The sequence below is a fragment of the Schizophyllum commune genome, assembly GCF_000143185.2.
Source record: "Schizophyllum commune H4-8 unplaced genomic scaffold SCHCOscaffold_1, whole genome shotgun sequence".
Taxonomy (NCBI): Eukaryota; Fungi; Basidiomycota; class Agaricomycetes; order Agaricales; family Schizophyllaceae; genus Schizophyllum; species Schizophyllum commune.
The window spans coordinates 2,240,438-2,267,072 of NW_026089538.1; the positions used below are offsets into that span (position 1 = coordinate 2,240,438).

At 58.5% G+C, this 26,635-nt stretch overlaps 9 protein-coding genes across 9 annotated transcripts; 6 read left to right on the forward strand and 3 right to left on the reverse strand.

Moving 5' to 3' along the window:
* Positions 1-51: 51 nt before the first annotated feature.
* SCHCODRAFT_02606639 (uncharacterized protein) lies at positions 52-874 on the reverse strand. Its single transcript, XM_050344223.1, has one exon. The coding sequence runs from the start codon at positions 584-586 to the stop codon at positions 122-124; it is 465 nt and encodes a 154-aa protein (XP_050202916.1). The 5' UTR covers positions 587-874; the 3' UTR covers positions 52-121.
* On the reverse strand, positions 648-1,025 carry SCHCODRAFT_02484073 (uncharacterized protein; the record flags this gene model as incomplete). Its single annotated transcript, XM_050342833.1, has 1 exon — positions 648-1,025. The coding sequence occupies one exon, from the start codon at positions 1,023-1,025 to the stop codon at positions 648-650; it is 378 nt and encodes a 125-aa protein (XP_050202917.1).
* Positions 1,026-1,144: 119 nt separating this feature from the next.
* On the forward strand, positions 1,145-4,610 carry SCHCODRAFT_02525305 (sulfate permease). Its single transcript, XM_003035885.2, has 12 exons — positions 1,145-1,662; positions 1,719-1,773; positions 1,824-1,969; positions 2,025-2,317; positions 2,369-2,520; positions 2,566-2,829; positions 2,879-2,947; positions 2,996-3,127; positions 3,178-3,269; positions 3,323-3,828; positions 3,879-3,960; positions 4,013-4,610. Exons 1-12 carry the CDS (start codon positions 1,540-1,542, stop codon positions 4,388-4,390), a joined length of 2,292 nt encoding a protein of 763 aa, XP_003035931.1. The 5' UTR covers positions 1,145-1,539; the 3' UTR covers positions 4,391-4,610.
* A 117-nt stretch (positions 4,611-4,727) lies between these two features.
* On the forward strand, positions 4,728-5,950 carry SCHCODRAFT_01145653 (DUF28-domain-containing protein; the record flags this gene model as incomplete). The annotated part of the gene is made up of 8 exons (XM_050341104.1): positions 4,728-4,808; positions 4,859-4,930; positions 4,979-5,000; positions 5,054-5,160; positions 5,215-5,288; positions 5,341-5,406; positions 5,460-5,646; positions 5,702-5,950. 8 exons carry the CDS (start codon positions 4,728-4,730, stop codon positions 5,930-5,932), a joined length of 840 nt encoding a protein of 279 aa, XP_050202918.1. The 3' UTR covers positions 5,933-5,950.
* Positions 5,951-6,584: 634 nt separating this feature from the next.
* On the forward strand, positions 6,585-7,760 carry SCHCODRAFT_02606647 (uncharacterized protein). Its single transcript, XM_003035884.2, has 5 exons — positions 6,585-7,021; positions 7,075-7,119; positions 7,167-7,178; positions 7,235-7,357; positions 7,408-7,760. The coding sequence occupies exons 1-5, from the start codon at positions 6,671-6,673 to the stop codon at positions 7,582-7,584; spliced, it is 708 nt and encodes a 235-aa protein (XP_003035930.1). The 5' UTR covers positions 6,585-6,670; the 3' UTR covers positions 7,585-7,760.
* Positions 7,761-8,076: 316 nt separating this feature from the next.
* SCHCODRAFT_02606648 (uncharacterized protein) lies at positions 8,077-12,928 on the forward strand. Its single transcript, XM_050344224.1, has 6 exons — positions 8,077-8,657; positions 8,711-9,532; positions 9,582-10,250; positions 10,305-11,538; positions 11,591-12,140; positions 12,195-12,928. The coding sequence occupies exons 1-6, from the start codon at positions 8,521-8,523 to the stop codon at positions 12,272-12,274; spliced, it is 3,492 nt and encodes a 1,163-aa protein (XP_050202919.1). The 5' UTR covers positions 8,077-8,520; the 3' UTR covers positions 12,275-12,928.
* A 99-nt stretch (positions 12,929-13,027) lies between these two features.
* On the reverse strand, positions 13,028-14,063 carry SCHCODRAFT_02606653 (14 kDa subunit of cytochrome bd ubiquinol oxidase). The gene is made up of 4 exons (XM_003035055.2): positions 13,672-14,063; positions 13,596-13,624; positions 13,419-13,538; positions 13,028-13,266 (listed from the first exon to the last, which is right to left on the reverse strand). Exons 1-4 carry the CDS (start codon positions 13,811-13,813, stop codon positions 13,174-13,176), a joined length of 384 nt encoding a protein of 127 aa, XP_003035101.1. The 5' UTR covers positions 13,814-14,063; the 3' UTR covers positions 13,028-13,173.
* SCHCODRAFT_02606654 (nucleoside diphosphate kinase) lies at positions 13,919-14,804 on the forward strand. The gene is made up of 5 exons (XM_003035882.2): positions 13,919-14,083; positions 14,137-14,251; positions 14,301-14,453; positions 14,513-14,603; positions 14,663-14,804. Exons 1-5 carry the CDS (start codon positions 14,048-14,050, stop codon positions 14,721-14,723), a joined length of 456 nt encoding a protein of 151 aa, XP_003035928.1. The 5' UTR covers positions 13,919-14,047; the 3' UTR covers positions 14,724-14,804.
* A 9,738-nt stretch (positions 14,805-24,542) lies between these two features.
* On the forward strand, positions 24,543-26,544 carry SCHCODRAFT_02561930 (pseudouridine synthase). Its single transcript, XM_003035880.2, has 3 exons — positions 24,543-25,588; positions 25,651-25,920; positions 25,977-26,544. The coding sequence occupies exons 1-3, from the start codon at positions 24,776-24,778 to the stop codon at positions 26,406-26,408; spliced, it is 1,515 nt and encodes a 504-aa protein (XP_003035926.2). The 5' UTR covers positions 24,543-24,775; the 3' UTR covers positions 26,409-26,544.
* Positions 26,545-26,635: the final 91 nt, after the last annotated feature.

Below are 26,635 nucleotides of genomic sequence, written 5' to 3' on the forward strand. Positions count from 1 at the left end.
TCTCGCAGATAAGGAGGCTACTAAAAGGTAATAGGACATTGCGGGTGAGATGTCATACGACCGGCATTGTATGATGATCAGGGTCTGCTCGTGCAACGGACATAAGGACGTACGAGATGCATTAACTGGTGGACGGTTGGCGAAGGCTGAATATTCGAAATGCACTAAAATTACTGCGGTTATTCATCTTCTGGAGTAGGGTAGATACCTTCGTACGACACGACAATGTATTCGATGCGGCATTGGAAAAAATGACATACCTACTGTGTGCGGCCTGAGGTCCTACGCGCCACTTGCCTAGGGTGGCAAGCGCAGTTAAAGACTGTTCGTTTGACCTGAATCCTGCGTAGGCGTGGAAGTTCAGCACAGGATCGCCAGCGGACCTTATCTGCGTGGAGCTGCCTTTGCTGAACGAGCAAGCGAGGTATGGCAATGGCGAGTCCGGAGATGACTGCATGAGAGGAAGGACAACAAAAATAGGGAGCGTGTAGTCCGCAATGGCAAGAATATGCAAAGGCGAGGGGTGCTCACTGTGCTGTTGCCTGCGTTGAGTTCGGCACTGTTTGTGGGGCAGACCAGTAAGCATCGCTCGTTATTTCAACGAGAAAAAAGCCTGCGTCGAGCAGCGGTCATTCCTTGGCCTGAATTTACGCCCCAAGTTCCGGAAGTCCCATACGTGCTGATGCTGCGTTTTCGGAAGCGGTCAGATCACAGGGTCGGGTGCTGCTAAAGGTTGCCTTGTTCCACGTCACGGAATGCTTGCCAGCAGTCTGCGCGCACGCCATGCAACGCGATCCTGAGGTACAGACGACAGATAAGATAAAGTTTGCATACCACTCCACGCTTGCGCGGCCTTGAGTTGGGAGGTGCGCCAGCACAAACGATGATGGTAGGGTCAACGGCGTGACAACGGCAAATAACCATGGGGTCGCCAAAGGTCTGCTCGCTTGTGCGAAGTGGGGACGAGTTCGCAGAGAGAAGGTCACGCACAAGCGGGAGCAGATATATTTTGGCCATGGTCGCATGAAGATGATGGGGGCTGCTGTTGAGTGCAGTAAGCACCGGCTAGCGCCGAGCATTTCCCCCACGTGCTGAACAGACCATTGTCACAGTCTCGTCACGGGCGCCTATAGACCTTGTTCGAAACGATGATCAACGACCAGATGGGCTCTAGGTCCCGAGTCCTGCGCGGACATTGTTTTCTGATTGACAATCACCTCTTCGCTGTAATGCTCTAGATCTGGCGGACCTGGACATGTTGCCTTTCCCCAAGGAGATCTTCTATCAAACGCCGATATCTCGAAGAGCTTTGAGCGGTGAGAAGCTGGGAAATCTGACAGAGTTCCGCAGACAGCTTCCCTGTGTGGGGGGTTCCTGCGCCATGCCGCACTCGAACCGCAGACTGTGGAGATTCTCGCCAGCCGATACGTGGGATGGGCGCCCCGCTGTCCTGTTGAGAAAGCGTCCCACGGTCCTCTGCGTTATAAGGGCTGGTGCGCCGCTCATGCAAAATTGTGCAGCCCCCTTCGTGCATCCGCCATGCCCACCACAGAGCAAGCTAAGGATCTCGGCAAACGTGTCATCGGCTACCAGGACGATGTCCCTCCCGCCATCGACACGGTCGACTGGCTGAAGGCCAGCGCAGGGAATCCCATGCAGTCGGTATGCCACCTCCAATGCCACTCGCTCTTCGCTCCTTGAGCTCACCGTAACACTAGGTTACGCGTTATGTGACCAGCCTGTTCCCCATTCTAAGCTGGCTTCCCCGCTACAGTGCGTGATTCTCCCTTCGTTCGCCAGCATTGCTCACAGTATCACCGCAGACCTGGGGTGGTTCTACGGTGATGTCGTCGCTGGGATCACCGTCGGAATGGTGCTCGTGCCGCAAGGCATGTCCTACGCTCAGATCGCAACCCTGAGTCCGGAGTACGGTCTGTACTCCTCGTTCGTTGGCGTCCTCATCTACTGCGTGCGTTTCCTCCTATACTTAGCGCCTGCCGTTCAGGACACTGACTCGTCATCAGATCTTCGCGACCTCCAAGGATGTATCTATCGGACCGGTGGCTGTCATGTCTCTCACCGTCGCTCAAATCATACGAGAGGTCGACGCGGCCGCCCCAGGAGTGTTCAGCGGCCCACAAGTGGGCAATACCCTGTCCTTCATCTGCGGATTTATCGTTCTGGCCATCGGCTTGCTCCGCTTGGGATGGTTGATCGAATTCATCCCTGCCCCTGCGGTGGCCGGTTTCATGACGGGCTCCGCCATAAGCATCGCCACTAGTCAGCTTCCGGGACTATTTGGTCTTTCCGGATTCGAGTGCGTATTCCGTGCACTATGACTGTACTCGATTGCTCATATTTTCCTCAGCACTCGCGCGGCAACGTACCATGTCATCATCGATTGCCTCAAACACCTCCCTAAGACGAAGATAGACGCGGCCTTCGGTCTCCCGGCGCTTATATTCCTTTACGCCGTGCGCTTTGGCTGCGAAAAACTCAGTAAGCGGTGCCCTCGCTTCAGTAAGTCAATCGTTCTTGCCCCTTATTCTATTGACCCATAGGCAGGTCGTGTCATATTCTTTATTTCGGTTCTACGCAATGCCTTTGTCATTTTGGTTTTGACGATCGCGTCCTGGCTGTATACGCGGCATAGGCTCGGTCCCAGTCAAGACGCGTCCCTCTCACCTATCAAAATTCTGGGCGAAGTACCGCGCGGGTTCCAGCACCTTGGACGTCCCGACATCGACCCCGAACTAATCAAGGTGCTGGCCAGCGAACTGCCCGTGGCGACAATCATCTTGCTGCTCGAGCACGTCGCGATCGCGAAGTGTAAGCATGGTACATGTCTGTCACTTACGTCTCTCATGCATGACCATAGCGTTCGGTCGTATCAATGGCTACAAGATCAACCCCAACCAGGAGCTTATTGCTATCGGTGTGACGAACAGTACGTATGTCGTGCAACTACACGATCCACGACGCTGAAGTCGCATAGCTGTTGGCTCCTGCTTCGGTGCTTATCCGGCTACGGGATCTTTTTCTCGTTCTGCGCTCACAGCTAAGTGCGGTGTTCGCACGCCTGCGAGTGGACTCGCTTCTGCTTTGGTCGTCCTTGTTGCACTATATGGTAAGCAGCATTTCGCGACGGATGGCGCGCAGCTTATAATCATCATTCAGGCCTTACTCCGGCATTCTTTTGGATCCCATCGGCTGCACTCTCTGCGGTCATCATCCACGCCGTCGCCGACTTGGTCACGTCGCCCGCTCAGGTATGTCTGCATGACTGCCATGCAGACACGTCGCATGTTCACGTCTTCGCTAGGTATATCAATACTGGAGGATCTCTCCTGTCGAATTCGTCATCTGGGTCGCAGCGGTCCTGTGCACGATATTCGCCACCATTGAGGACGGCATCTACGTTGCCATCTGCGCCTCATTGGCGTTCCTCTTGATCCGCGTTGCTCATCCTCGCGGCAAGTTCTTGGGCAAGGTCACTCTGAGGAGCGACTCCGACGGCGATGAAAACAGGGAAGTCTTTGTTTCTCTAGCCGACGATGGTATCAAGAACCCGGCCGTTTACGTCTCGCCCCCCGCGCCCGGCGTCATCGTCTATCGTTTCGAGGAGAGCTACCTCTATCCGAACCAGCACATCTTCAACTCGGCGCTCGTCGATTACGTTCAGGAGACGACCAGGCGTGGCAAGGACCTCTCCACTGTCAGCTACGCCGACCGCCCCTGGAACGACCCAGGTCCCAAGAACGGCTCCACAAGCGCGGACGACAAGCAGTTGCCTCTTCTACGTGCCATCGTGCTTGACTTCTCCTCCATGTGAGTAATTCTCTCATCCGGTAGCTTATATCTCTGACAGAGCTCTCTAGATCGCACATCGACACCACTGCGGTTCAGACGCTGATCGACACGCGCGCCGAGATCGAGCGGTGGACGGATAGCCCCGTTGAGGTACGCCTTTCGTCGCGTTCCTTTCGAACCATTTATCTAATCTCTAATGCAGTTCCACTTTGCCACCATCACCTCGCCCTGGGTCCGCCGCGCTCTCATCGCCGGCGGTTTTGGCTTCAGTCGCGATGGTGCCCATGTCCCCCACGAAATCGCACCGGTCGTCCCATACAGAGACAACGAGTCGCGGACTGAGACTTTGACCTACGGCAAGGATGATTTGGAATCGGGAGGCAAGAACGGGAAGTCCATTGGGGAGATCACGGAGGTTCCCGTATCCCCGTCTGGGAAGTCGTCCGTGACTAGCAGCTACGAGGCTGTCATGCGCTCGGACACACCCTTCTTCCATGTCGACCTCACCGCTGCTATTCGTGCTGCGGAGCGTACCGCTGAGCGGGCCAGTGCTATCGAGGATGCCACAGCCATGATCTAGAGTGGTCGGCATGCTGTATGAATCGAAGGCATACACTCAAAGCAATGTTCCCTGGCGCACGGACTCCTTCATCTATGTACATCACCATCTCTGGTTATCATCTTTTATTCGCAATCGTTAGATTAATTTTCACCGCATGTTGTATGTACAGACCTCAACGAAGATGTAGCAGTCGTCAGTACTTCACTATCTGTCCGTCCAACACACTGCGTTCGAAAGGATACCGAGGCCTGTCCCCCCAGTTCAACATCGGAATAACGGAACTTACCGTTGACGACTGATCAAGGACGCGTGCGGGCGGCGTAGTGATCGGGCGCTTAGCACGGGGCAAAGCGACATGTTCTTGTCTCGCGCGGTCGCGTTCTCTCAGCGAAGGTGTTTCTCCTCCACGCCCCTTGGGCTCTCGGGCCATAACAAAGTGACTGCATAGCCTCCGTAAGGTCTACGTCTGCTTATGCGCGTGTGCAGTGGTCGAAAATCAAGGAGAAGAAGGGCGCGAACGACGCTAAGAAAGGTGCCGCTCACGGCAAAGCGACTCGAGTGCGTAGCGCGCCCGTTCATCGTGTGCGGCTGATTGACCTTCTTCAGCTCATTGCCGTTGCAGTAAGATGTGCCTATAGATTTCACACTTGCTCAGGGAAGTCCACTGACCGCTACAATTAGCTGGTGGCTCGCCGGATCCCGCCAAGAATATCACGCTTGCGAACACTATCAAGCGTCTGCGCGAGCAAGATACGCCCAAGGACATCATCGAGCGAGCGCTCGCGAAGGTGAGCGCCACAGTACTGCGGGCTTTCCAGAAGGCTCTGACCGGCACCGTGCAGGCTGCGTCCGCAAGAGATGCGAAGGGCGAGTACCTCACCTATGAGGCCCTAGCCCATAATGTGGGGTTCATGATGTATGTGCGCCGCAGAATCGTACTACGTGCGGCCCTGAGTAATGCTTGACAGAGAGACCTTGACGGAGAATCCGAAGAGGACCGTAGGACGCGTCCGGGAGCTCCTGAACGAGCACAAGTGCGTGCGCTCACGTGTTCCTCACCGCTGGGCATTGCTAAGCTCAGTGCCAGCGCGCGTATGGCGTCCGTCGCGTTCATGTTCAACCGAGTCGGCCTTGTCAAAGTGGCGGTACCGAAGGAGGGTATCACGAATGACGAGGTGGCTTCAAAGGTTACGCAGGTCATCGAGACGGGACTAGGAGCGGACTGTTTAGACTTCCATCCATATCCGGAGAGCGAGAAGGAAGCTGTCATAGACGTACGTCCTGCATCGCGCGCTCCTTTCCATTGTCAGGAGTCTGACAAGAACGTAGTTCACCTGCGAGCCGACACAGCTGGCGGCACTGGAAGCGGCGTTGGCTGCGGACGGCACCTGCTCAGTCATCTCCGCTGAGCAGGCATATCTGCCGAAGGACGAGGCGCAGGTTGAAGACGAGGACGGTGAGAAGGTAGCCAAACTTGTGGAGGACCTTCGGGAGAACGAGGACGTGATTCGGGTTACAACAACACTAGACTCACTTGGTTCTGGTAGTGAGGATGAATGAAGGTGATTTCCCCGCTTTCGGTTTCTTGAGCGCTTCGGAGGCTCACAAGAAGCACTTGTGTGTCATGCCCCACGGCCTCTGCATAATAACGAAGGGGACGTTCAGTATCCCCGCGCTGGGCGAGTAAGGCTCGAACTAATTTCCAGGCCTTTTAGACCGCTCTCCTTACCTCCTTGATGTACTTCGGGCCAGTGGGATACGCCTTCGATGGCCTTGTGCCAGGTTCGTACAACCTTCCCCGCGAGGTGTTACACGGTCGAGGCTACTTCCGACCGCACATGGAGAAGCATCTTCCGCTTCACAGGTCGGTCTCGCTCACGCAGAAGACGGCACCGTTGATACAGACAATATAGCCGGATCTATCTAGCACTTAAGGATATTAGATGCACCATCGTTTGCGGGGAGACCCCTCTCGCGATTTCCGCAATCTTGCTTGATAATGAGGTTGCCATCAATACTTCAGGTCAAGCGGACTTGCTGCATTTCGGTGGCACCGCGGAACGGTTTAAATCTTGGTTTAAATCCACAAGCACCTACAAGATCACCTGATCAGCATCTAGGCCTGCCTCGATCGGCGGATCGGGCCGTCGCTCTTTCACGTGTTTGTGCTTGGCACTGTCATTCCCCCGCGTCGACACGACCTGTCCACAGCATTCATGAACCATTCAGCGACTTGACTTGTCCTCGATCGCGTCTCTAGCATAAATTACCTGAATCTCCCACCTTACCCTAAACTCAATGTCTACATCTCACTCCCGACGACGATCGCACTCTCATGCTCACTCGCTCTCTCCCGAAGCGAGACGTCCTCGATCACCATCTCCGGGAAAGCCTTGTTCGACCTTCCATCCATCGCTCCTACCCGTACCTACACCATCCTTGGTATCATCTGCAGCTAGTGGCGCGCGCTATACTGGCGGCAAAGTGCACTCTAGCCACCGACGCTCGATTAGCCACGACCATTCAGAGGTCCACACAGAACTGCACGCCGACCATGAGCGTGTCCTGCATGATCTGAAGGAGCTTTACTCTGGGAGACCCTCACCAGAGATATTTGAGCGCTCGTGGCATCCGCTGGCTATATTCGAGGTGCGTAAATCTTGGGTGAGTGTACGTACTGAGGACTGACTCGAGGATGGAAGGACCCCTACTCGAAATGTAAAGGAATCACAGAAATCGCTGCGCAGGTGAGTTGGCAGCTCTTCATTGAAACCTTTGCTTACCCGATTTGCAGTGGTACGCGATGGTACGGCGGCTTCATCCCTGCTACAATTCGCTCGCTCATGTGGCCCGTCTTCCTAGACCAAGTTCCTCTCTAACGCAGAAATCATTTCGGCCCGTGTCATGTCCTCTACCAGGCATCCGAACCGTCTCGTGTTCGCGCAGACAGTCGCGTACACGTATCGATATGTGGGCACGACAAAGGTATGGTTGCTGTGGCTCTAGGAATTCCATCACGTCTGACCGAGATATAGACCGTCTCGTCGATCGTTATCGTGGACCTTGACGACAAGGATCGCGTTATACGTCTCGTCGACCAGTGGGACGGCGAAGCGCCGCCTACGCACTACGGCGCAGAGCTGCTGCGCCGTGGATTTGGCAAGCTGGGGCCCTGGCTCTTCCGTGTTCCGAAGTTGCAAGTACAGCATTGAATTTGCCGCAAATCGTATTCCCTGCGGACTTTGGACGGATAGCCGTGGTGTTGTAGTCCTTACCCTATGATCCATTCTCTGACTGCGCAGTACGTGTAATAATCTCTGACTTTGTGGTGCTGTTACTGTATCTACCGTGTATACTTACTGGAATAACGACCTCTTCAGCCTTGTCATTCGGCCTCCGCCTCGCGTCCGACCAGCGCAGCCGCTACATCGGTCGTTTCTCGAACCGACAAACGCTCCACTTATCGTGGAGAGAATCGCGTTCTTGCTCTACGATCTCCCTGCTTTGGGTGGGCACGCGTCGCGCTCGATAATGTCATTGTATAGGATGCGAAGCCTTCTGTGCTCCACCACCGGCGTCTCTCATCTAGCTTTGTGTGATGGCGGCGGCCTCTTTGACTGCGGCTGAGTCTCAAACTTGTATGCTGGCCTACCGATGTGTTGCAGGCGGTGGAGAAGGTCGCGTCAGCGCTTGGCGGGGACAACCGAGGGCGGCGCCCCAGACAAGGGGGCGCGCACGTTACACGTGCAGCAGCGGCCCTGGCATTGATCCGGCGGGGCAACTGCTCACGTGGCGAAGGCCGGGAGCTGCGACTCACGCCGGAGCTGCGAGCTGCGTGCGACTGCGCACTATAGATAGTAATCTGCGAGGGTCTGTGCGTCGAGCAGGGGAGGGAGAGAGGTCGTACAGGACGTAGGGCAGGATGTGCAGCGCGAAGGGACAGCAGAAATGGCGCTGGAGTGAGTTGCCGGAATGTGAGCCGAACGAGATGTCGGGTGGTGGCAGTACCGCGTGGGAATGGTCACACTGATCGAGATGCGCAGTCGATGTAGGAGGAGTGCTGCGGGCGAAGCCAGCTCGCAACCTGCCCTCTCAAATTCTCGACGCGGGCTCTCCTTCCTGCACTCTACTTCTCTCAGACGTCCACCATGAGCGCCATCGACCCGCCGCGCACGTCCAGGAAGGGCAAAGAACGCGAGGTCCCCGCCCCCCGCGACGGCCAGAAAGAAATACAAGTCACCGATATTGACAAGCGCCTCCTCGCCTTCCAGAGGCGCACTGCAGGGTGCGTGCTTGCTCGTATCTCGCACCGATATCACTGCTCACTGTGGTTCACAGGCCGATACGCAAAGAGCGTGCGGACCGGGCAGAGCGCCCCGCTGCGCCCGCGCGTGCCGACAGGTCCGACAAGTCCCCCAAATTACCATCCTCCTCCTCGCAGAAGGCTCCCCCGACCACGTCGCCACGCCGCCATCATCAGGCGCCGAACGTCGTCGTGCAACCTCCCGAAGCTGACCCGGACGACTTCTCCCGTCGTCTCAAGATCACATCCTCCCCCAGCCCCGGTCCCGGGCGCGTGTCTACCGCGCACAACCACAGTCCAAAGCTCTTCAACCCCGACCGGGATCCCATTCCTATCCGGCGCACTGCAGAGCCCGACACTCTTTCGGATTCTAGTAGCTCTTACGTCCCGCGTGGTCCGCAGCATCGCGGCCACAATCGCGACGCAGGTGCACGCCAGCTCTTCGACCACAAGAAGGACAATCCCATCCTCTTCTCCGTCCTCGCGCGTCCGCCCGGCAGCAAAGTCCCGACGCCCCAATCGTCGATGGACCATTTCTCCGCCTCCTCGGCATCCTCCTACGCCCCTTCCATCTCCTCATCCTTCACCCTATCGTCTACCACCGACGGTTCTTCGAATTCTTCCGCCCTTTTCGATGGTAAGAGTGGTCATCGTGACGACTCCAGCAACAACCAGTTCGGTGCTCAGCTTAAGCGCCTCTATCGCAACATCACCGACCTCGAGGCGAAGGTGAAACAAGATGAGATGGAAGATGCGACGGAGAGCAACAGTCGTATACGCCTGAAAGGCAAGGATGCTGCCTCGAGCGAAGACGCTGAGCATGAGAAGTGGCGTCGGCAGATTGCTGATCACAAGCGGTACGTACTTCTCATCGGGCCACGGGATACCAGCTAATTGGTTGTATAGACTCATCGACAGGATGCACGACATGCTCCAATTGACGCTCAATCCCAACGTCCCTGCATCTCTGCGCAACATACCCAAGAAATACAACCTCATCGCGCGCCTTTGGATGTTCGGCTTTCACCGTCTCTTGGAGAACTTACGTGCCGCCTCGTTACGTTCGCCCGTGGCCATGGAACACCTGCAAGACTTCATCCTTTTCGCCTATACGTACTACACCGGACTCTACGAGGAAACGACCGTTGAGGCTTTCCGCAGCGAGTGGCTTGAGGCCCTCGGCGACATTGCACGATATCGCATGGCAGTCGCCGCCATGGTTAACCGCAGCACGGGCAGCACGCCCGCGGCCTTGACCTCGGCAGCACTATCCGAAGCGTCGAAAACTTCTCCGGACGGCACTCTCGCACCTCCTCCAGCGGCACACGCCAAGTCCGTCAGTGACGCGCCCGCTGCGCGCATCGACGACTCACCGTCACCGAGCATCGGTGTCGCTGCCGCACGTCTGCTCGAGCTCGAGCCGGAGAAGGAGCGGTGGCGGATGATTGCGCGCGAGTGGTACGCACTCGGCTTGTCCGAGCAACCGGGCAATGGCAAGTTGCACCACCATTTGGGTCTCCTGAGCCGCGAGGCGGAAGGGGAGGAACTGCGCAGCATGTACCATTTTATCAAGAGGTACGTGCCTGCCCGTCTAGTGTTTCATGTCCAATGCTCACGATCCTTACACAGTCTGTGCGCCCTCCACCCGTTCTCCACGACGCGCGAGTCGATTCTTCAGGTCTGGAGCCCGCAGGCGCAAGCGCGCCGTGCGCAGCCCGATGCGCGCGTCCCGGATTTGTTCGTCCTGGTCCACGGCATGCTTTTCACCAACATCCAAATGGACGACTTCCAGCCTTCGCTCGCCCGCCTACTCGAGAGGCTGACCATCGACGGCGCCGAGGAGCGCGAATGGATCATGATGGCCATCTCCAACATTGGCGCCCTTCTCGAGTATGGCAAGCCGACCGGTCTTCTCCGCAAAGCAGGCGCTGTGCGAACTCGTGAAGCTGTCGGTGCTGGCATGAGCGCGGCATCAGTTCGTCTTGCGAAGCGTGCCGCTGAGGAGGATCGGATGGAAGTCGACGACGAGCAGACGTCGCCTAACCTTACGGAGGCCGATGTCGCGCAGGAGCTCCCCATGGCATTCTCCTATGCCGTACAGCTCACCTTCTCCATGCTTTCCGTTGTCCTTCGCCAGCCCATCCGCAAGCCGACGATGTTCGCCAGGAAGTCCCTCAACCCCTACCTGTCCATCATCCTCACCTTCTTACCCACCATGCTCCGGAACGACAAAGCGCAGCAGCTTCTCGAGCGCCACATACCGTGGACCGAGCTCGCTGCGTTCTTCCAGACTGTGCCTCGCAGTGTCATGGAGGCGCAACATCTGCTGGCGCGCGCTGAACCGGCGGAGCCTCACTGGACACTCCTGACAAGCGGCTGTGCGCCGCCCCTCGCCGAGGACTGGTGCCTCCGTGGTATGGAGTGGGTTGCGCGCAAGGTCTGGGAGCGCGGCTACTGGAAGAGCGGCGAGGATCGCCGCCCCGAGCTCGAGATTCTGGATGCGCAGGAGGCGGAGGCGGCACTCGAGGATGGTCGCATCGAGGATGACGAGGAGGCCGCCGGCCATCAGAAGGCGGACGGCCAGCGGTGGACGCGCGTCATCCGTGGTGCTGTCGAGCTCTCGAAACAGATTCGGGGGCTGACGTGGGTGCGGGGGACGAGGGAGTGGAGGATAGAGGGTGAGCTCGCGGAGAAGACGGCAAGGTGGCGCGAGGAGGAACGCCTGGAGAGGGAGGCGGAGGCGCGTCGTTTGGCCGGTGCGAGGTGGAACGACGACTCGATGGAGGTGGACGACGAGGGTAGCGACGAGTTCTCGGAGGAGACGGATGACGAGTCCGAGTCCGAGCAGGTGAAGGAGCTCAAGGTAAGGATTTGGCTGACGTTTACGTGTTTCTTTTACTAACGACTCGCCGTAGGCTCGCCGCAAGCAGCTGGAGAGCATTCTGTCTGCACGCCACCACCCTTGCGCTCAGCCATCAAGACCCCGTCCTCGCCGTGGACAGACGGCGCGTCAACCCCTCAAGATCGCTCCGGGATACACCGTCCTTGTCGTCGACACCAACATTCTCCTGTCGACCCTGGCGGGCTTCCGCGCCCTCGTCGAGTCTCACAAGTGGACGATCGTCGTGCCGCTCCCCGTCATCATGGAGCTCGATGGCATGGTCTCCGGAGGATCTGAGCTCGCTGGCCCTGCGTCGGAGGCCGTCGAGTACATCGCGTCGACCGTTCGCGTCCACGGCGTCTCGCTCAAGGTGCAGACGACGCGCGGCAATTACCTCGCTACCCTCAGCATCAGGACGGAGGAGGTCGACTTCGCTGGCGCCGAGCGCAGTATGGACGACCTTATCCTCAAGGCGGCGCTTTGGCACCAAGCGCATTGGGCCGACAGGTCAGCCTTCCTCCAAGGCAGCCAGGTCGAGGACGCACAGGCGGAGAAGGTTGTGCTCGTTACGCTGGATCGTAATCGTAAGTTATCTGCTCTCATAGCTTTTGGGTACGCTTGCTAACTGCTCCCCTTAGTGCGTCTCAAAGCTCGCTCGAGAGAGCTTCCTGCGGCAAGCGAGCGCGACCTCGCGGGGATCCTCGCCGCAGCGACATGAGGTCAATGACGATGAACCTCCACGTCTCTGCATCGTGCCACAGGGCACGACATCGCCGCCATCGCCGGCGCGCAATCATGGGCGGCGCGTGTGGGAGCGGGAGACAGACGCGTCTACAGGCATCTCCCCCTCGCGGCCGGCATACTAGAGCTTTGGGACGCACGCCTAACCCCGTTCCCCTTCGCGTGCGTGCGTCCCGGTCTGCGCGCTGCTGTGCACTCGCCCGCCGCCGTCGTTGCGCACGACGGACCAGCATACCCCCCACCCCGCCTCCCCTCCAGTCTTGCATACCCTCCGGTCTCACGTTTATACCTCGAAAGCGAAAGCGAAACTAACACGCCACGGACGGGATCTCTGCGTACCTAGAAGGACGATGGGTGCGGCGTGGGGTTGGACCGCTTCCGGTCCCTTCCCTGCGGCGCGCGTCATGGACTGTCTTGTCTGGTTCTTTGCTCTATTTACACACGATCTGCATTGCACTGTCCCTTCCCCCTGGCTTATCATCATCTCGATGCACACACCATCCTTTGACTTTTGATTGACTATTACTTATTGGCTGCCTGTTGTATCGCTCGTCGTTCGTTTAGTTCTTGTATTCATTGTGTAATATCTAAGGCTTGAAATGGGAGATAATGCGGGTGACGTGGATGCAGAGTGGTGAGCGACGACGCGGATTGCCTCGTCTTTGAGAACGAAGCACAGAGCGGACTTGAGAAGGACTTGACAAAGGCGCGGTCGGACGAAGATGAAATCCTGAATAAATGAATGCCTGCGATTGGATAGTCTCATCTACGCCCAAAACGCATGCTACGGCTCGATGACGATCCAGCGAAGTGGATGGGCAGCGTCTCTGAGACGCGCACAACCCGTGCCTAAGTCTACGTGCGAAGAGCTCATGTCTACTTGCGCTCGACCTTGAGGTTGTCCCAGTACTGGCGCTCCTTGTTCTCCTCGACGACGCTGTCGATGTGCGGGCGCAGGTATTGGGTGTCCTGGAGTTGTGTGAGCGCCGGGCAAGAAGCAAGTACGCGAACTTGGTGAAGGGAAAGACGTCGCAACGCGGCTCGAGCAGGACCGCAGGGGCCGAGGAGGGGGAACGGGGGCTGAGGGATGCACCGCGTATGATCGAGAGGGAAGCACGTACCTCCTCGGGCTTCGTCCACTGCTCCTTGGAAAGCGGTGCGTGCATGATTGATGCCTGGGAGGCGCGCTTGAAGCGGAAGCCGCGGTCGTAGAGCTCACGCTCGGGCAGGCGGTTGATAGCCTGTACGCGCGCAGGTCAGCGTAAGCCTAACAAGTATGGCGCTCTCTTGCTACGCACCCGGAACATGTCCTTGTTCTCCTCAAGGACTGCGCGGAGGTTAGCTGCGGTACATGGGATGTACGCAGGAACGCACTGAGATCGTCGTACTTGAGCCCGTACTTGCGGTAGCCCATGAGGTCGGTGTACCAGGCCGCGATGGGCTTGAAGTAGGCGAGCAGAGACTTGCTCTGCGCGATGCGCGGGGCGAGGGAGAGCGACGTCGGCCCGAAGATCATTTTGGGATGAGTGGGGAGGTGAGAGCAGGTTCAGTGTGCAGTGTCCGACGCAGACGACGCCGCCGCGGGGGATGCCGGAGCCGCCCGCCCGTGTTGATGGCTATTTTGCGCCGGCCGAGCAGATCGGCAGACGCCGAGCGCGGTCCACGCGCCCGCGGGTATAAGAGCGCGCCTGGCGACCGCGCGGGTTTTCTTCACCTCCCTCCATCTCTATCTGATTGTAGGATCGCCGCCATGTCTGTCAACGAGCGCACGTACATCATGATCAAGGTGCGTCGGGCGGGGTTTTGGGTGGAGGGGAGGGCTGACCAGCGCGCGCGCAGCCCGACGGCGTCCAGCGTGGGCTCGTTGGCAAGATCATCCAGCGCTTCGAGGAGCGCGGCTTCAAGCTCGTCGCCATGAAGCTCGTCCACGCGTCGGTCGAGCACCTCGAGAAGCGTACGTCTTGAGATGCATATACGCGCTCGAAAACTCATGATCTGCGCAGACTACGGTGACCTCGCGGGCAAGCCGTTCTTCCCGGGCCTCGTCAAGTACATGGCCTCCGGCCCCGTTGTCGCGATGGTCTGGCAGGGCCTTGACGCTGTCAAGACCGGCCGCTCCATGCTCGGTGCCACCAACCCGCTCGCGTCCGCCCCGGGTGCGTTTTCCTGCTCGCGAGCGCTGCTGATCGGTTATCGGGTGCTAACCCTCGCGCAGGCTCCATCCGCGGCGACTTTGCGCTCGCTGTCGGCCGCAACATCTGCCACGGATCCGACTCTGTTGAGAACGCGGAGAAGGAGATCAAGCTGTACGTCCTGGGTTTTTCCACTGATCGGTGGTCGTGGGTGCTGATAATTGTGCTTGCAGCTGGTTCCCGGAGGGTACGATCCAGTACACCAACGTCAACGAGCAGTGGATCTTTGAGTGAACGAAGGGATTGCTCTGGTAGCGATGAAGGTTTTAGACGTGTAAAATTTGTTGTACATCGGATGCCATCGGTTCATCAGGATATTTCGCAGAACGTGCGTGCCTTGCAAGGCCTCGTGAAGGTCCCTTCCGCCTGGGTTGACGGTAGACTTATGTGACGCCTCGGCCTTAGCCGACGCCACGTGCTCTGCCTTCACCCCTCGCGGGGGTATTTCCTTTGGAGTTCCTTGAGGTTCTCCTGGTTTCTTATGACTCGTATATATACTCCGTGACTAGTTATGACTACTTACAGCTGTAGGTATAAAAGGGCCCTCCTCCAAGGGAGGAGGGCAAGGTTTTCAATCGAGACTTCGTTACAGAGTAACCTCGTGGGAATCTTCTTCATCATCTCCGTGAGCCGAGCCCGGCCCGCTCTCCGCGTCACCGTACTCGCCTAATATTTTTACTCTCTCGCTCGACGTCCTCGATAGAAACATCGACTTCGACTTCGACAACCAGCAACCAGCAAAGTTTTCACTACCTACCCCTATTCCCCCCGCTAAGGCAACGGACTTGATCAACCCGGCACCCTTCGCGGCTTAATTACCCTTTCTTCCTTGTCGACAATCTCAATGGCGCCAAAAGCTCAACCTCTGCGCGACTCCAGCGGACGTTTCCGCCCTCGCGCAGCGTCGGTTGACACCGGTGAGTCTCAGACCGCGTGGCGTGGTACTGACGACTCCTTCACTAGTGCACTCTCGGACAACGAGTCCGACTCGGGTACGGCGGGCGCTCAAGATGCGCCGCCTGCCACCGCCGATGACCAGGTCATCGAGCATGCGACGGTGCAACACGACGTTGTGCCGTCGTCGGGTGCTTCCGCCACGACGGTGGGGGTATCCCGCCAGGTGTCTGCTCTCGACGGAGCAGACCCTGGAGAGGGCGAGTGGTCGGCCGATGCCGCTGCTCAGTCCCCGACCCACGCGCATGCCGCCGACGGCCTCGTGCCTGAAGCTGGTGCTCAGCCGCGTGCACCGGGTGCTGTGGGCAGTCGCGCTATCGCGCCAGAGTCCACGGAAGTAGATAATACTACGAATAAAATTTTCCCTCAGTATGATGAGAACAGCGAGCACGGGGCTCGCGAGTCCGAAAGCGTGAACGTACCTGAGAGCTCTATCCCCGGAAACAGTAGGGACCGGATGGATAAGGGTAAAGGCCCGGATCTACGCAATTTCGGTAATCTCGACTTCGACGAGGTCGAACACGATCCCGAGATTCAGCGGGACATCCTGGATGCCGCAAATCGAGCTCGGGGATCGCGGGCTCAAGTGCCCAATCAGGGGCCAAGGGTGTCTTTGGCAAATCTGGAACCCCGCGCCGCCGAAAACAAGCAGATCGCCGATCTGTTCGATGCACTCCACCTCAAGACTGTTGAGGCCGCGGACTACGCCGCCCTCAATGCCAAACTGGCGAGGCAGGTCAGCCAGCTCAGTGAGAGGTACGACAATCTCGTCGAACTCCTCACGGATGGGTCTGGCGCCGCACGCTCGCGCGCTGCGAGCGTCGCACGTGAGCGATCGGTGCCGAACGAAGTTCAACCGACACGTGACCTGAGCGCAATCAAGCGCGAGACCGCGGAGGCCTCTGTGCCCCCCGCGGTGCATCGTGAACGTCCTTCGAAGGCTTCTAGTCCCGAAGACAAGCTTCGTCCGAGCTATGTAGCTGGGGGCGAGTCCTACTGGGACAAGTACATGGCTATGATCAGAAGCCGTGTAGTCGGCCTTCCGAGCTCAGACTCGGATGACGACGGACAGTTTGACAGCGCGGGTAAGGCCAGCCGCCTTAAGCCGCAGCCTCCCGAGTCCTACGACGGCCGGGAGGACGATGAGGCCTTCTGGACCTTCGTCATTGATTCTCTTCAGTATGTCACTGATGGTCGAGTGGCAGCCACTCGGCAGGCCGACGTTGTCTCGCGTTGGCTCACTGGCAAGGCCAGAAGGTTCTACAAGCAGAACTACATGCTTAGTGCTTCTCGAAGCGCAAATCTAGACGACTTTTTCAGAGATTTATTCGATCACTGTTTCAGTCTAAACTACAAAGACAAATGTCGTACTCGGTACAAGTCCTGTATCCAAGACAATCGCGATCTCCGCGACTACATGCACGATCTAGAGCGCTTCTGGGTGGTGCTGACTGAGGAGACCAGCCGAAACCGGGTCTTGAAGTTTTGGGAAGGCCTTGACTCCTGGCTCGTGAAGCGCCTGATGGAGGACGGCTTCAGCAAAGAAGTTGATGAGTTAGAGCCTACGTACCGACGTGCTCTGCAGCTCTGGCAGGCTAGCTACGCTGCCCGAGCCCAAGCGAAGGGCAGGCGCCCTGACGACCATGGTGGATCGCCCCCCAACCGCGGAAGCGGCACGGGTGGCGCATCTGCATCGTCCCGACGTTCTGGAGGCGGGAGCTCTTCTGCTCCCTCCTCTAGGCCGCCAGCGAACGCGTCTGCTGCCGCTGGAACGCGCACCTCGAGCTCTAATGAACGCTCGAGGACCACTGGAGGTAAATTCAGCGGACAGGCAAGGGGGTCACAACGTACCTCCGCGCCGAATGGAAGGAGCGCGAACGGTCGCGCCCCTCCTAACCGCAAGCCAGGAAAATCTCCTGAGCTCCTGAAGCGCCTCCGTGAAGAGGGGCGCTGCTTCCGCTGTGAGTCTAAGGACCATATAAGCCGAAACTGTCCCGAAGCGAACCACGTACCTTCGACGTCTTCTGGACCTCCTGGTCTCGCGATTCACTCGGTGGCAATCGAACAGGCACGTCTGCTCGACCAGAGACGTGCTGGCATCACTAACACGACTACATTGTCAGTCAATATGGTTCAGTTCGAACCCTCGCACGACTCACCTGGGTCTAACCCGGACAGTACACGCTGCACGACGTGCTCACCGCCGTGGGCAACACACGTCCTCGCGGACTGTCCGCTTGTCTGTGGCGACGTTCCCGGACGCCCCCACCTCTACGTGCAGCCGCTCTTCGACTACTACACGCGAATTGCGCTGCGCACGAGGCGCGAGCCTCCCAAGTTTTGCTCGGGCGACGACTTGCTCGCCCTCTGCGAGACACCCGAGTATGCCGATTTTATCGGTCGCGCCTGCGACCCTTCATACGTTGGCGACTTGGGGCAGTGGCGGGTGCGTGGTGCGTTCGCGCTGAACGCCGTGCGCGCTTGGCCTGGCGACGGCGAGAAGCTGCGCGATGCGATGTTCCACAACCTCGCGCCGCTCTCGTATCTTTGCGATGGCGCGCCCGTCCGTTTCCTGCCAGTCCAGACCCAGGACGATTGTGTCTCCCTCTTCGAGACTGTTGAGGCCGAAGCTGGGCGTCGCGAACTGGCTCCGCTTCGCATCCCGAATGCGTTCTTCATCCGCGAAGGCTTCTCGATGGAGGACTACGTTGCGCGTCAGATATGCGTCGACTTCGGGATGGACACCTCACAGGCTCGTCGCATGGCGTACCTCTACTCCACGGGCACTACCCTCGGGGATCTCGTGCCCGAGAGCGTCGCTTACGCCCTCAACTGGGCAGTCAGACGCGTAGTCGGCGAGGAGCAGCGTCGCGCTGACCTCTCCCGCTTCTACGCCTTCCGGCCGTACTCTGGGTCGCCGGTCATCCTCGTGTGCGACACGCTCCTGGGCGTGTCGTGGGGTCTTCGTCTCAAGGACATTGACGCCGGTATCAACGTCTGGTACTGGTACATGTATCAGCGCATGCGCTACTTCGTGGGTGGGCATCAGAACACGGCTCACCCGAAGCGCTATATGTCGCGCTGGTTCGAGTCGCCTGCTGATGCCGCAGCGCGTCGAAGCTTCGACGTCTTCACGCAGCCCGACGGCGCGTTCCCCGCGCGTTGGTTTCGCGAGCCCGCGGAGGACCTGATTGAGTCCGGCGTGTTCGCACAGGCGTGGGCAACGATGGTGCGCATGGCGTCCAACGTGCCGGTACGTTTCCCAGCTTCGCGTCTTCCATGGCGTCAGCTGACGGTCTTCGCAGTATCGAAGGGGCGCTCCGCGCCGTTGGCGTCCTCGTCCGCACGCGTTGCGCAACGGACAGCCGTCTTCCCGCGGGGGAGCGGCCGCCGCATCCCGAGGCCCATCGTCCTCGTCGTTCGTGTAAGCGGGCATCCCTGCAAGGCGTTAGTAGACTCTGGTTCGTCAGTAGATCTCGTGAGCTCGGCTCTCGCTACTCAACTGCGCCTTCCGCTCATTGAGCACGATGGCCAGGTGTCCATGACGATGGCAGTGAGCGGGTCGCGCTCGAAATGTAATTTTCATACGTCTGTAGATTTTGAATGGTCAGCTATACACGAGCAGCGCGTCTTTGACGTCTTGAACCTCGCGACTTACGACGTCGTCCTCGGGACTCCGTTCCTGTACCAGCATTCCATCTCGTTCTCCATCAACCCGCCGAAGATCCTCATTGGGAGCGTTGAGGCGCTGCCGCTTGAGGGGCCACACGTCGACGACTTGTTCATGGCGAACGTAGAGCCCGAGCCTGGCTCGGACGAGTTAGAAGCTATTCGGAAGCATCTAGTCGAAATGGCCTTACCTTTGTGCAAGACCATCGCGGAGACTGAGCTCCCGCCCTTGCGTGCGATTAATCACACGATTCCCATCATAGACCCCGACCGTCGGTACCCGTTCCGTCGCTCGAATTGCCCTGCAATCTTTCGTGAGCAATGGAATGAGAAACGCGACGCATATATGCGCTCGGGGCGGTGGGAATTCACCACCGCCACGAACACGGTGCCCATGCTTCTCATCGCGAAGAATCAGCGCGAGAAGACGAAGCTACGTACTGTTGTAGACCTGCGCGAGCGCAACGACAACACGCGCAAGTTGTCGTCCCCGCTCCCCGACCAGAACGCGATCTTGCGTCGCGTCGCCGCTGCGAAATATTGGTCAATTCTCGACGGGAAAGACCACTATGAGCAAATACGTGTCTTACCTGAGTACGAAGACGTTAACATCATGGCGACGCCTGATGGTAACGTGAAGAGCAAGGTTATGCTCCAGGGCGACTGCAATGCTGTCGCGACGTGTCAGGCAATAATGACGCATATTTTTCGCCCTTACCTAGGTGTCTTCATGGACGTGTACCTTGACGATATTGTCATATACACGGACACGCTCGAAGAGCATGTTCGCGCTGTCAAAACCGTGCTTGAGGTGCTGGCGCGCGAGAAGTTCTATCTGGGTGTTAATAAGCTGCACTTCCTCGAGCCTGAAGTGCGCGTACTTGGGCGAATCGTTGATGCGAACGGCATTCGTGTCGATCCTGCCCGCGTTGACGAGGTCGCGAAGTGGCCGGTGCCTACGAACAAGAAGTTAGTTCGCGCATTTTGTGGCGCGGTGGGCTGGCTCGCCGACAATGTCGCCGAGATCGCCGCGCCCCTGGGCATTTTGCACGATTTGTGCGGCGAAACTCACCGATGGGAGTGGGGATTCACGCAGCAGCGCGCGTTTGAGGATTGCAAGCGGCTGGTGAGCGCGAGCAAGCGCGTCTCACGCCGAGGCATCACCCTCGGGCCGGATGGCAAGCCCACTTCGCGCGTTTGGCTTCTGACCGACGGCTCTAAGTCGTCTTTGTCAGGAGTAGTCGTTGAAGGGGAGGATTGGCGTACCGGAACGGTAATCGCGCTCTTCTCCGCGAAGCTGAGCACGACTCAGCAGAATTATCCTGTACATGAGATTGAGATGTTAGCTGGCGTGGAATCAATGCAGCGACATCGCGACTTACTTCAGGGATTCCACTTTACGTGGGTGACTGACCATCGTGGTCTCGTCCATCTTCTGCGGCAGCCAAACCTTTCGGGGCGGCAAGCGCGCTGGCTTGAGAAGTTGGGCGAGTTTGACTTCGAAGTCGTGTACCTGCCGGGCGTGGATAACGTGTTAGCTGATGCACTATCACGCATATACGAGGGCGACGCACCTGGAACACTGCGCTCTCCCTCTGAATATACATCCTTTGATGAGGATGGCTCTGTCGATTACGACGGTATGGACATTACTCGGCCGCTTGTGACCGAGCTTGGCGCCCTGGCAATTGCGCCAGAAGGCGGGGACGACGCAGCTCCACGCCGTGGTCGCGGTCGTCCGAAAGGCTCGACGAAGGCCTTCAACGACTGGGTTCGCCGACTCGCTGCGAAGAAAGGATCCGTCCGCTTGATTGTGGGCGATCACGCGGCGGATGGCGATTCTGATAGACGCGCGACGCGTCTGGAGGGGGGAGACGACCCGGTCGAACCTTTTGCAAGTGACCCGAACGCGTTTGAAGACGAGATGAGTGAGAAGGAAGCAGCGCAGAACGCGCTGCCAGCTCATCACGCGTTTGCTTCCGATCAAGCCACGCGAGGTGATGTCAGCGGAACATCACATTCGGCATCTTCCGAGTACCCCTCGGGTACCCGAGAGAACGCGCACTCGCGCGCTGTCGAAGACAGCCCGTCGTCGCCCGACGTCGGCAGCCCAATCACAGAGGATGCGAATATAGACATACCTAGTGCTGTCCAGATGTCGGAATCCGAACCAGAACACCCGACAGGCGAGACACCAGCCTCAGCAGAGGAAACACGTGTCTCGACCTCGGTCGGCGCGGAAGGTGACGAAGATAATGATATCGCACCTCCTAGCCTCACGGAACCTATCTTGACGGCTATACCCAATCACACACGGGGTGTACGCATTGAAGATTTGATCCGGGATAAGTATCAGGACGATCCGTTCTTTGCCAAGATATTGGAAGAACCCAGTCACTTCCGAAACTTTGAGGTGGTTGACGGACTCATCTTCCTGAAGCAGGACTCTCGTCGTCTGCTGTGCATTCCGAACATCAAGGAAAGTGGTCGCTCCGTGCGAGGACTCATTATTCAGGAAGCACACACCTTACTCGCGCATCTCGGTGCCGCTAAGGTTATCCCCGTGCTCCGTGATCAGGTGTGGTGGAAGACGCTGGTGCCTGATGTGCAGAAGTTCATCGCATCATGCACCACGTGCGCTTGGAATAAGCCCAGCAATCACAAGCCGTACGGGCTATTGAATCCCCTGCCGGTGCCTGGCACGCCTTGGGAAGCTATCGGGATAGACTTCACGGGTCCCTTTCCCGAGAGCGAGAATCACAATGGGACCTTCAATTACCTTCTCGTCGTGATCTGCCTGCTGACCGGCATGGTACATCTTATTCCGACGCGTACTAATGTGACTGCCAAGACTCTGGCATACATTATCTTTGCGGAAGTCTATAAGCTACATGGGCTCCCCAAGTACATAGTCAGTGACCGGGATTCGCTCTTCACGAGCATATTCTGGACTCACCTGCACAAGTTGATCGGAACGGAGCTGCGCATGTCAACTGCATACCATCCGCAGACCGACGGATCAACTGAACGGGCCAATCGGACAGTTGTCCAGATGATACGCGAATGCGTCGAGCCCGCTCAATCGGACTGGGTCCTGAAATTGCCGGCGGTTGAGTTTGCGATCAACTCCGTGCGCTCGGAGAGCACGGGGTATGCACCGTTCTTCCTGAATACTGGTCGCATGCCCCGCGCCATGATCTGGGAGGACGCACCCACGACGGAATATCCCGGGGTGCGGACTTATGCGCGCCGCGTCAAGCAGGCCATCATGCAGGCTCATGACGCAGTGCTCGCCGCGCGTGTCAAGCAGACACGTGATGCCAATCGACGCCGCATCCGCGCGCCTTTTGCCGAGAACGATCTAGTATATGTCTCAACTGCCAACATGAACTTCCCGAAGGGCCGCGTTCGTAAGCTACTTCCCAAGTTCATTGGACCATACCGCATCCTGAAGGATCTAGGCAATGAGGCCTTCCTTCTTGATCTCCCGAAGGAGTTGAAGCAGCGGGGAATACACCCGCGCTTCCACGCGTCTCTATTGAGAATTCATATTCCCAATGATGATCGGCTATTTCCGGGCCGCCTTGAGACTCAGGTGGCCGACTTCGGTGCCTGGGAGAAAGAATGGGCAATTGAGGAGATTGTGGGACATCACGGCAAGGGTGCTGATGCAGTACTCAAGGTGAAGTGGAAGCCAGGCGACATGTCCTGGATCCCGATCAAGAATGTTGCCACCCTCGAGAAGGTCAAGCAGTACCTTGAGGCGCTTGGCGTTGACAAAGCGGGTGATCTCCCGGCTGGATCTGAACCAGACCCCGGGGATATCCAATTGTATGTAGGGAATCTCGAACTCACGATCGAGCCTCGTGTTCCCGATGGCGAGATTCACGACGAATCGGGTAATGGGCTTAGCTGGGATCCCCTTAAAAGGGATGGACAGTCAGTATGCCAAACCAACTCCATTTCCTCTTCCTCTCTCTACATACATACTATGGATACTTCTACCTTACCTCCGCTTCCCAACTCTCCTTCCCCTTCGCCCAACGTCAACCGTGTCGGTACCCGTTCCCACACCAAGGCCAAAACGGCGCCGGCGATCAAAAATGGCAACAAGGCGGACTCGGTCCAACCGATGGATGTCGACCCACCCAGTTCCGAGGCCGCCCCGCCGGCACCCGCGCCCAAGACGATGTCGTCCGTCCTCGACGCCGCCGGCTCTGCCGCCTCCACTCTCATCGACAGCGAGCCGCCTGTCGACACCGCCGCCGCGCTCCGCGCAAAGGAGGCCGCCCGCGCCAAGTACAATGCCGGTATCATCGCCGACCGCATCCGCCAGCAGGAAGCCGCGCGCTCCGACGTCATGAAGCAACCCATCCCGCGCGTCAACGCCGCCGCCGACGCTGGTGCGGATAAGACCGCGCCTCCGTCCGCCGCCGCTGAGACGACGCCCGCCAAGCGCGCCTCCGAGGACGACGGCTTCCTCCTCGGCCGCGCCAAGCCACGTGGCCCGGCCCAATTCGCCCACCGCCGCATCGTTCCCATGACGTGGGAGATCCGCGGACGCCGCCTCGTCATCCCTATCTACGCGCGCAACGACCCTGAAGAATACCTCTTCAGTTACCGCATCCCACTCACCATCCTCGTCGAGTACATGCGCTTCAGCGACGGCATCACTGCTACTGGAATCCGCCACGACGTTGTTGAGGTCCCGTCCGGCTATGCCGAGTTCGTGGAAATCCTCCAGCGCGCCGACTTCGGCAAGCACATGTGCCCGATCGACCTCGCGACCGGCAAAGTCCGACCCATCCCCGACGAGCAGCGCATTGATCGGACCTTCTGGGTGCGTCAGATCCTCGACATCAGCAGCGGAGCGGCCGCGCATCGCTACATGGACGAGGTGGAGGGCAAGGTGCCCGAGCCCACCAACGAGGAGCTCCTCCTTCGTGAGGTGACGGCCATCGAGGCGATGCAGGGGCGCTTGTCGAACGCCCGCCGCCAGCAGGCCTTCGAGGCGAACCGTGCCAAGCGGCGCGAGGGCAAGGGGAACCAGTAGTTACTTACTACTTACTAGAGATCATCAGAACAACGGCTCGAAAGTTACTTACAGAAAAGGTTCGAAATATATACAAAAACAAAGACTCGTTTCTATTCTATACATACGTGCTACTTACTGGTTGCTACTGTACTTACAGAGCGCCTTAGAAGGCGCTGGAGGGGGGTATGTGACGCCTCGGCCTTAGCCGACGCCACGTGCTCTGCCTTCACCCCTCGCGGGGGTATTTCCTTTGGAGTTCCTTGAGGTTCTCCTGGTTTCTTATGACTCGTATATATACTCCGTGACTAGTTATGACTACTTACAGCTGTAGGTATAAAAGGGCCCTCCTCCAAGGGAGGAGGGCAAGGTTTTCAATCGAGACTTCGTTACAGAGTAACCTCGTGGGAATCTTCTTCATCATCTCCGTGAGCCGAGCCCGGCCCGCTCTCCGCGTCACCGTACTCGCCTCAACTTATCTATCATACCCATCGCCGCGCATCTGAAGTACGAGAAGAACCCCCTCGAGGCGAGGAAGTCGGAAGAGAGGCACCCTCTCAGTACAATGCCTGCCTTATGCGGGTCGACAATGCGATCGCCCCGCGCGCCCACGTGACGATCGCACCTTGTTATGAGCGCCCACCATGGGCGAATAGCGCGCCTACAGTCCATCATCGCCAGCGACGCCCGCCTCGTCCGCCTCGTCACCTCCAAGCAGCGCGACGCCGCGGCCGTCCCGCTCCCCGGCTGCCGCGTCTTCGAGCACGTCCTCGCGCGCCTGCTGCGCGAGGCCAACGATGCAGCGGACTGTCGCTTACATCCCGCGGGGCCGGGCCTGGTGAGCGTGCGCCCGTACTGGCACTACTTTTGGGCGGCGGCGCAGCCTGCGTGGGTCGGGCGGACCGTGCTGGACGTCGCGGCGGAGCGCTTCAAGCCGCCGAGGCCGCGCGAGTTCTACGCGTATGCGCTCAGGAGCGGCCTCCTGACGCTCAATGGGCGGCTGACGGACCCGGATACTACCGTGCGCGCGGGCGACCAGCTGCAGACGGTTGCGCACCGGCACGAGCCGCCGGTGACGGGGGCGGGGGTGAGGGCGATATCGCAGAGCGAGGACTTGTTGGTGGTTGAGAAGCCGGGGGGTGTACCCGTGCACCCGGTGGGGCGCTATCGGTATAATTGCTTGACGCATATGATGCGGGAGCAGGGCCTGCCGGCGGTGCGCCCGGTGAGCCGGCTGGATAGGCTGACGTCGGGGGTGATGCTGTTCCCGCTGAATGCAAGGGCGGCGGGGCGGCTGGGGGTGGCGCTGCGGGATGGGCGGGTGAGGAAGGAGTATTTGGCAAGGGTGAGGGGGCGGTTTCCACGAGAGCCCGTACTGTGTAAGGAGAAGCTGCTGCTAGTGCATAGGCAGCTGGGGCTGAGCATTGTGCATGAGGAGGGGAAGGTGGGTTCCTTGAATTTGAGCAACGACCATGAAGCTGATTACTTTTTCTTCTCGCTTCTCAGCCTTCCGCGACAGCCTTCGTACGCGTCAGCTACGATGCGAAGACGGATACGAGTCTCGTGCTGTGTCGACCGTACACTGGACGTACGCACCAGATTCGGGTACACCTCTTGCATTTGGGGCATCCGATTCCGAACGACCCGTACTATGCTGATTCTATATGGAACGCATCACCGGATGCGTTGGACGGCTCAGCACCTCCACTCGAGCTGGAGCTTCCTCCGCTGGACAACGACGCGTCAGCGGAGATCGAGTCCGGGGATGTGCAAACGGTGAGGAACTCTATCTCTGAAAGGATATGCAAGAGGTTAATAGAATTCTCCTATAGGAAATCCTCCCGTCCGACCTTACGCTGCCCGACCTGGAATCGCCAGACTCTGCCTGGGAAGCCATACGAACCGCCGTTGCTCGCGCGAAGGCGGATATTCAGGCGGCGCATGCGGATGAGGTGGCGCCTGCCACGACGGATGGGCTCCTACCTTCAGCTCCTCCTGCCATCCCCACTCAAACCTCCTCCGCTACCCCACCCACTTCCCCCACCACCTCACACGCCTCTTCCTTCACCACTCTGACTGCCTCCACACCTCTCATCGAGCCCCCACTTACCATCGGCGACCGCCCTGCCTGCGCAGCTTGCCTGCGGCCCCTGCCTCGTCAACCGACTCAGGACCAGCTGAGGATATATCTGCACGCGCTGCGATATACAACGTCGGAGGGGGTGTTCGAGGCGGGCTTGCCAGATTGGGTGTTGGAGGAGTAGAGGACTCACGTACACAATTTATTGTCGAAGCAAATGCAGAACATGGTCATCGAGTGTTCGTGATACTAAGCATGATTTCTCAACGACAGCAAGGTGTGATATGTATACAAGTAGAAGGGGTGAAATGGAGGAGGAGAAAGAAGCCCGGCTTGAGATGGCGCTCGTCGACGTGGATTGGAAGAAGCAAGAGAGGGGGGCTTTGGGAATGAGCGGAATGGTAAGCTATC

Coding starts and splice junctions, on each gene's coding strand:
- SCHCODRAFT_02606639 (XM_050344223.1), bottom strand. CDS start 586: ATGCTTACTGGTCTGCCCCACAAACAGTGCCGAACTCAACGCAGGCAA.
- SCHCODRAFT_02525305 (XM_003035885.2), top strand. CDS start 1,540: ATGCCCACCACAGAGCAAGCTAAGGATCTCGGCAAACGTGTCATCGGC. Junction 2,830..2,878: donor GCACGTCGCGATCGCGAAGT/GTAAGCATGGTA, acceptor GCATGACCATAG/CGTTCGGTCGTATCAATGGC. Junction 3,270..3,322: donor TGGTCACGTCGCCCGCTCAG/GTATGTCTGCAT, acceptor CGTCTTCGCTAG/GTATATCAATACTGGAGGAT.
- SCHCODRAFT_02606647 (XM_003035884.2), top strand. CDS start 6,671: ATGTCTACATCTCACTCCCGACGACGATCGCACTCTCATGCTCACTCG. Junction 7,022..7,074: donor ATCCGCTGGCTATATTCGAG/GTGCGTAAATCT, acceptor CGAGGATGGAAG/GACCCCTACTCGAAATGTAA. Junction 7,358..7,407: donor GATATGTGGGCACGACAAAG/GTATGGTTGCTG, acceptor ACCGAGATATAG/ACCGTCTCGTCGATCGTTAT.
- SCHCODRAFT_02606648 (XM_050344224.1), top strand. CDS start 8,521: ATGAGCGCCATCGACCCGCCGCGCACGTCCAGGAAGGGCAAAGAACGC. Junction 8,658..8,710: donor TTCCAGAGGCGCACTGCAGG/GTGCGTGCTTGC, acceptor TGTGGTTCACAG/GCCGATACGCAAAGAGCGTG. Junction 9,533..9,581: donor CAGATTGCTGATCACAAGCG/GTACGTACTTCT, acceptor TTGGTTGTATAG/ACTCATCGACAGGATGCACG.
- SCHCODRAFT_02606653 (XM_003035055.2), bottom strand. CDS start 13,813: ATGATCTTCGGGCCGACGTCGCTCTCCCTCGCCCCGCGCATCGCGCAG. Junction 13,539..13,595: donor AGAACAAGGACATGTTCCGG/GTGCGTAGCAAG, acceptor GCGCGCGTACAG/GCTATCAACCGCCTGCCCGA. Junction 13,267..13,418: donor AGTGGACGAAGCCCGAGGAG/GTACGTGCTTCC, acceptor ACACAACTCCAG/GACACCCAATACCTGCGCCC.
- SCHCODRAFT_02606654 (XM_003035882.2), top strand. CDS start 14,048: ATGTCTGTCAACGAGCGCACGTACATCATGATCAAG. Junction 14,084..14,136: donor GCACGTACATCATGATCAAG/GTGCGTCGGGCG, acceptor GCGCGCGCGCAG/CCCGACGGCGTCCAGCGTGG. Junction 14,454..14,512: donor CCCGCTCGCGTCCGCCCCGG/GTGCGTTTTCCT, acceptor ACCCTCGCGCAG/GCTCCATCCGCGGCGACTTT.
- SCHCODRAFT_02561930 (XM_003035880.2), top strand. CDS start 24,776: ATGAGCGCCCACCATGGGCGAATAGCGCGCCTACAGTCCATCATCGCC. Junction 25,589..25,650: donor TTGTGCATGAGGAGGGGAAG/GTGGGTTCCTTG, acceptor CTCGCTTCTCAG/CCTTCCGCGACAGCCTTCGT. Junction 25,921..25,976: donor AGTCCGGGGATGTGCAAACG/GTGAGGAACTCT, acceptor ATTCTCCTATAG/GAAATCCTCCCGTCCGACCT.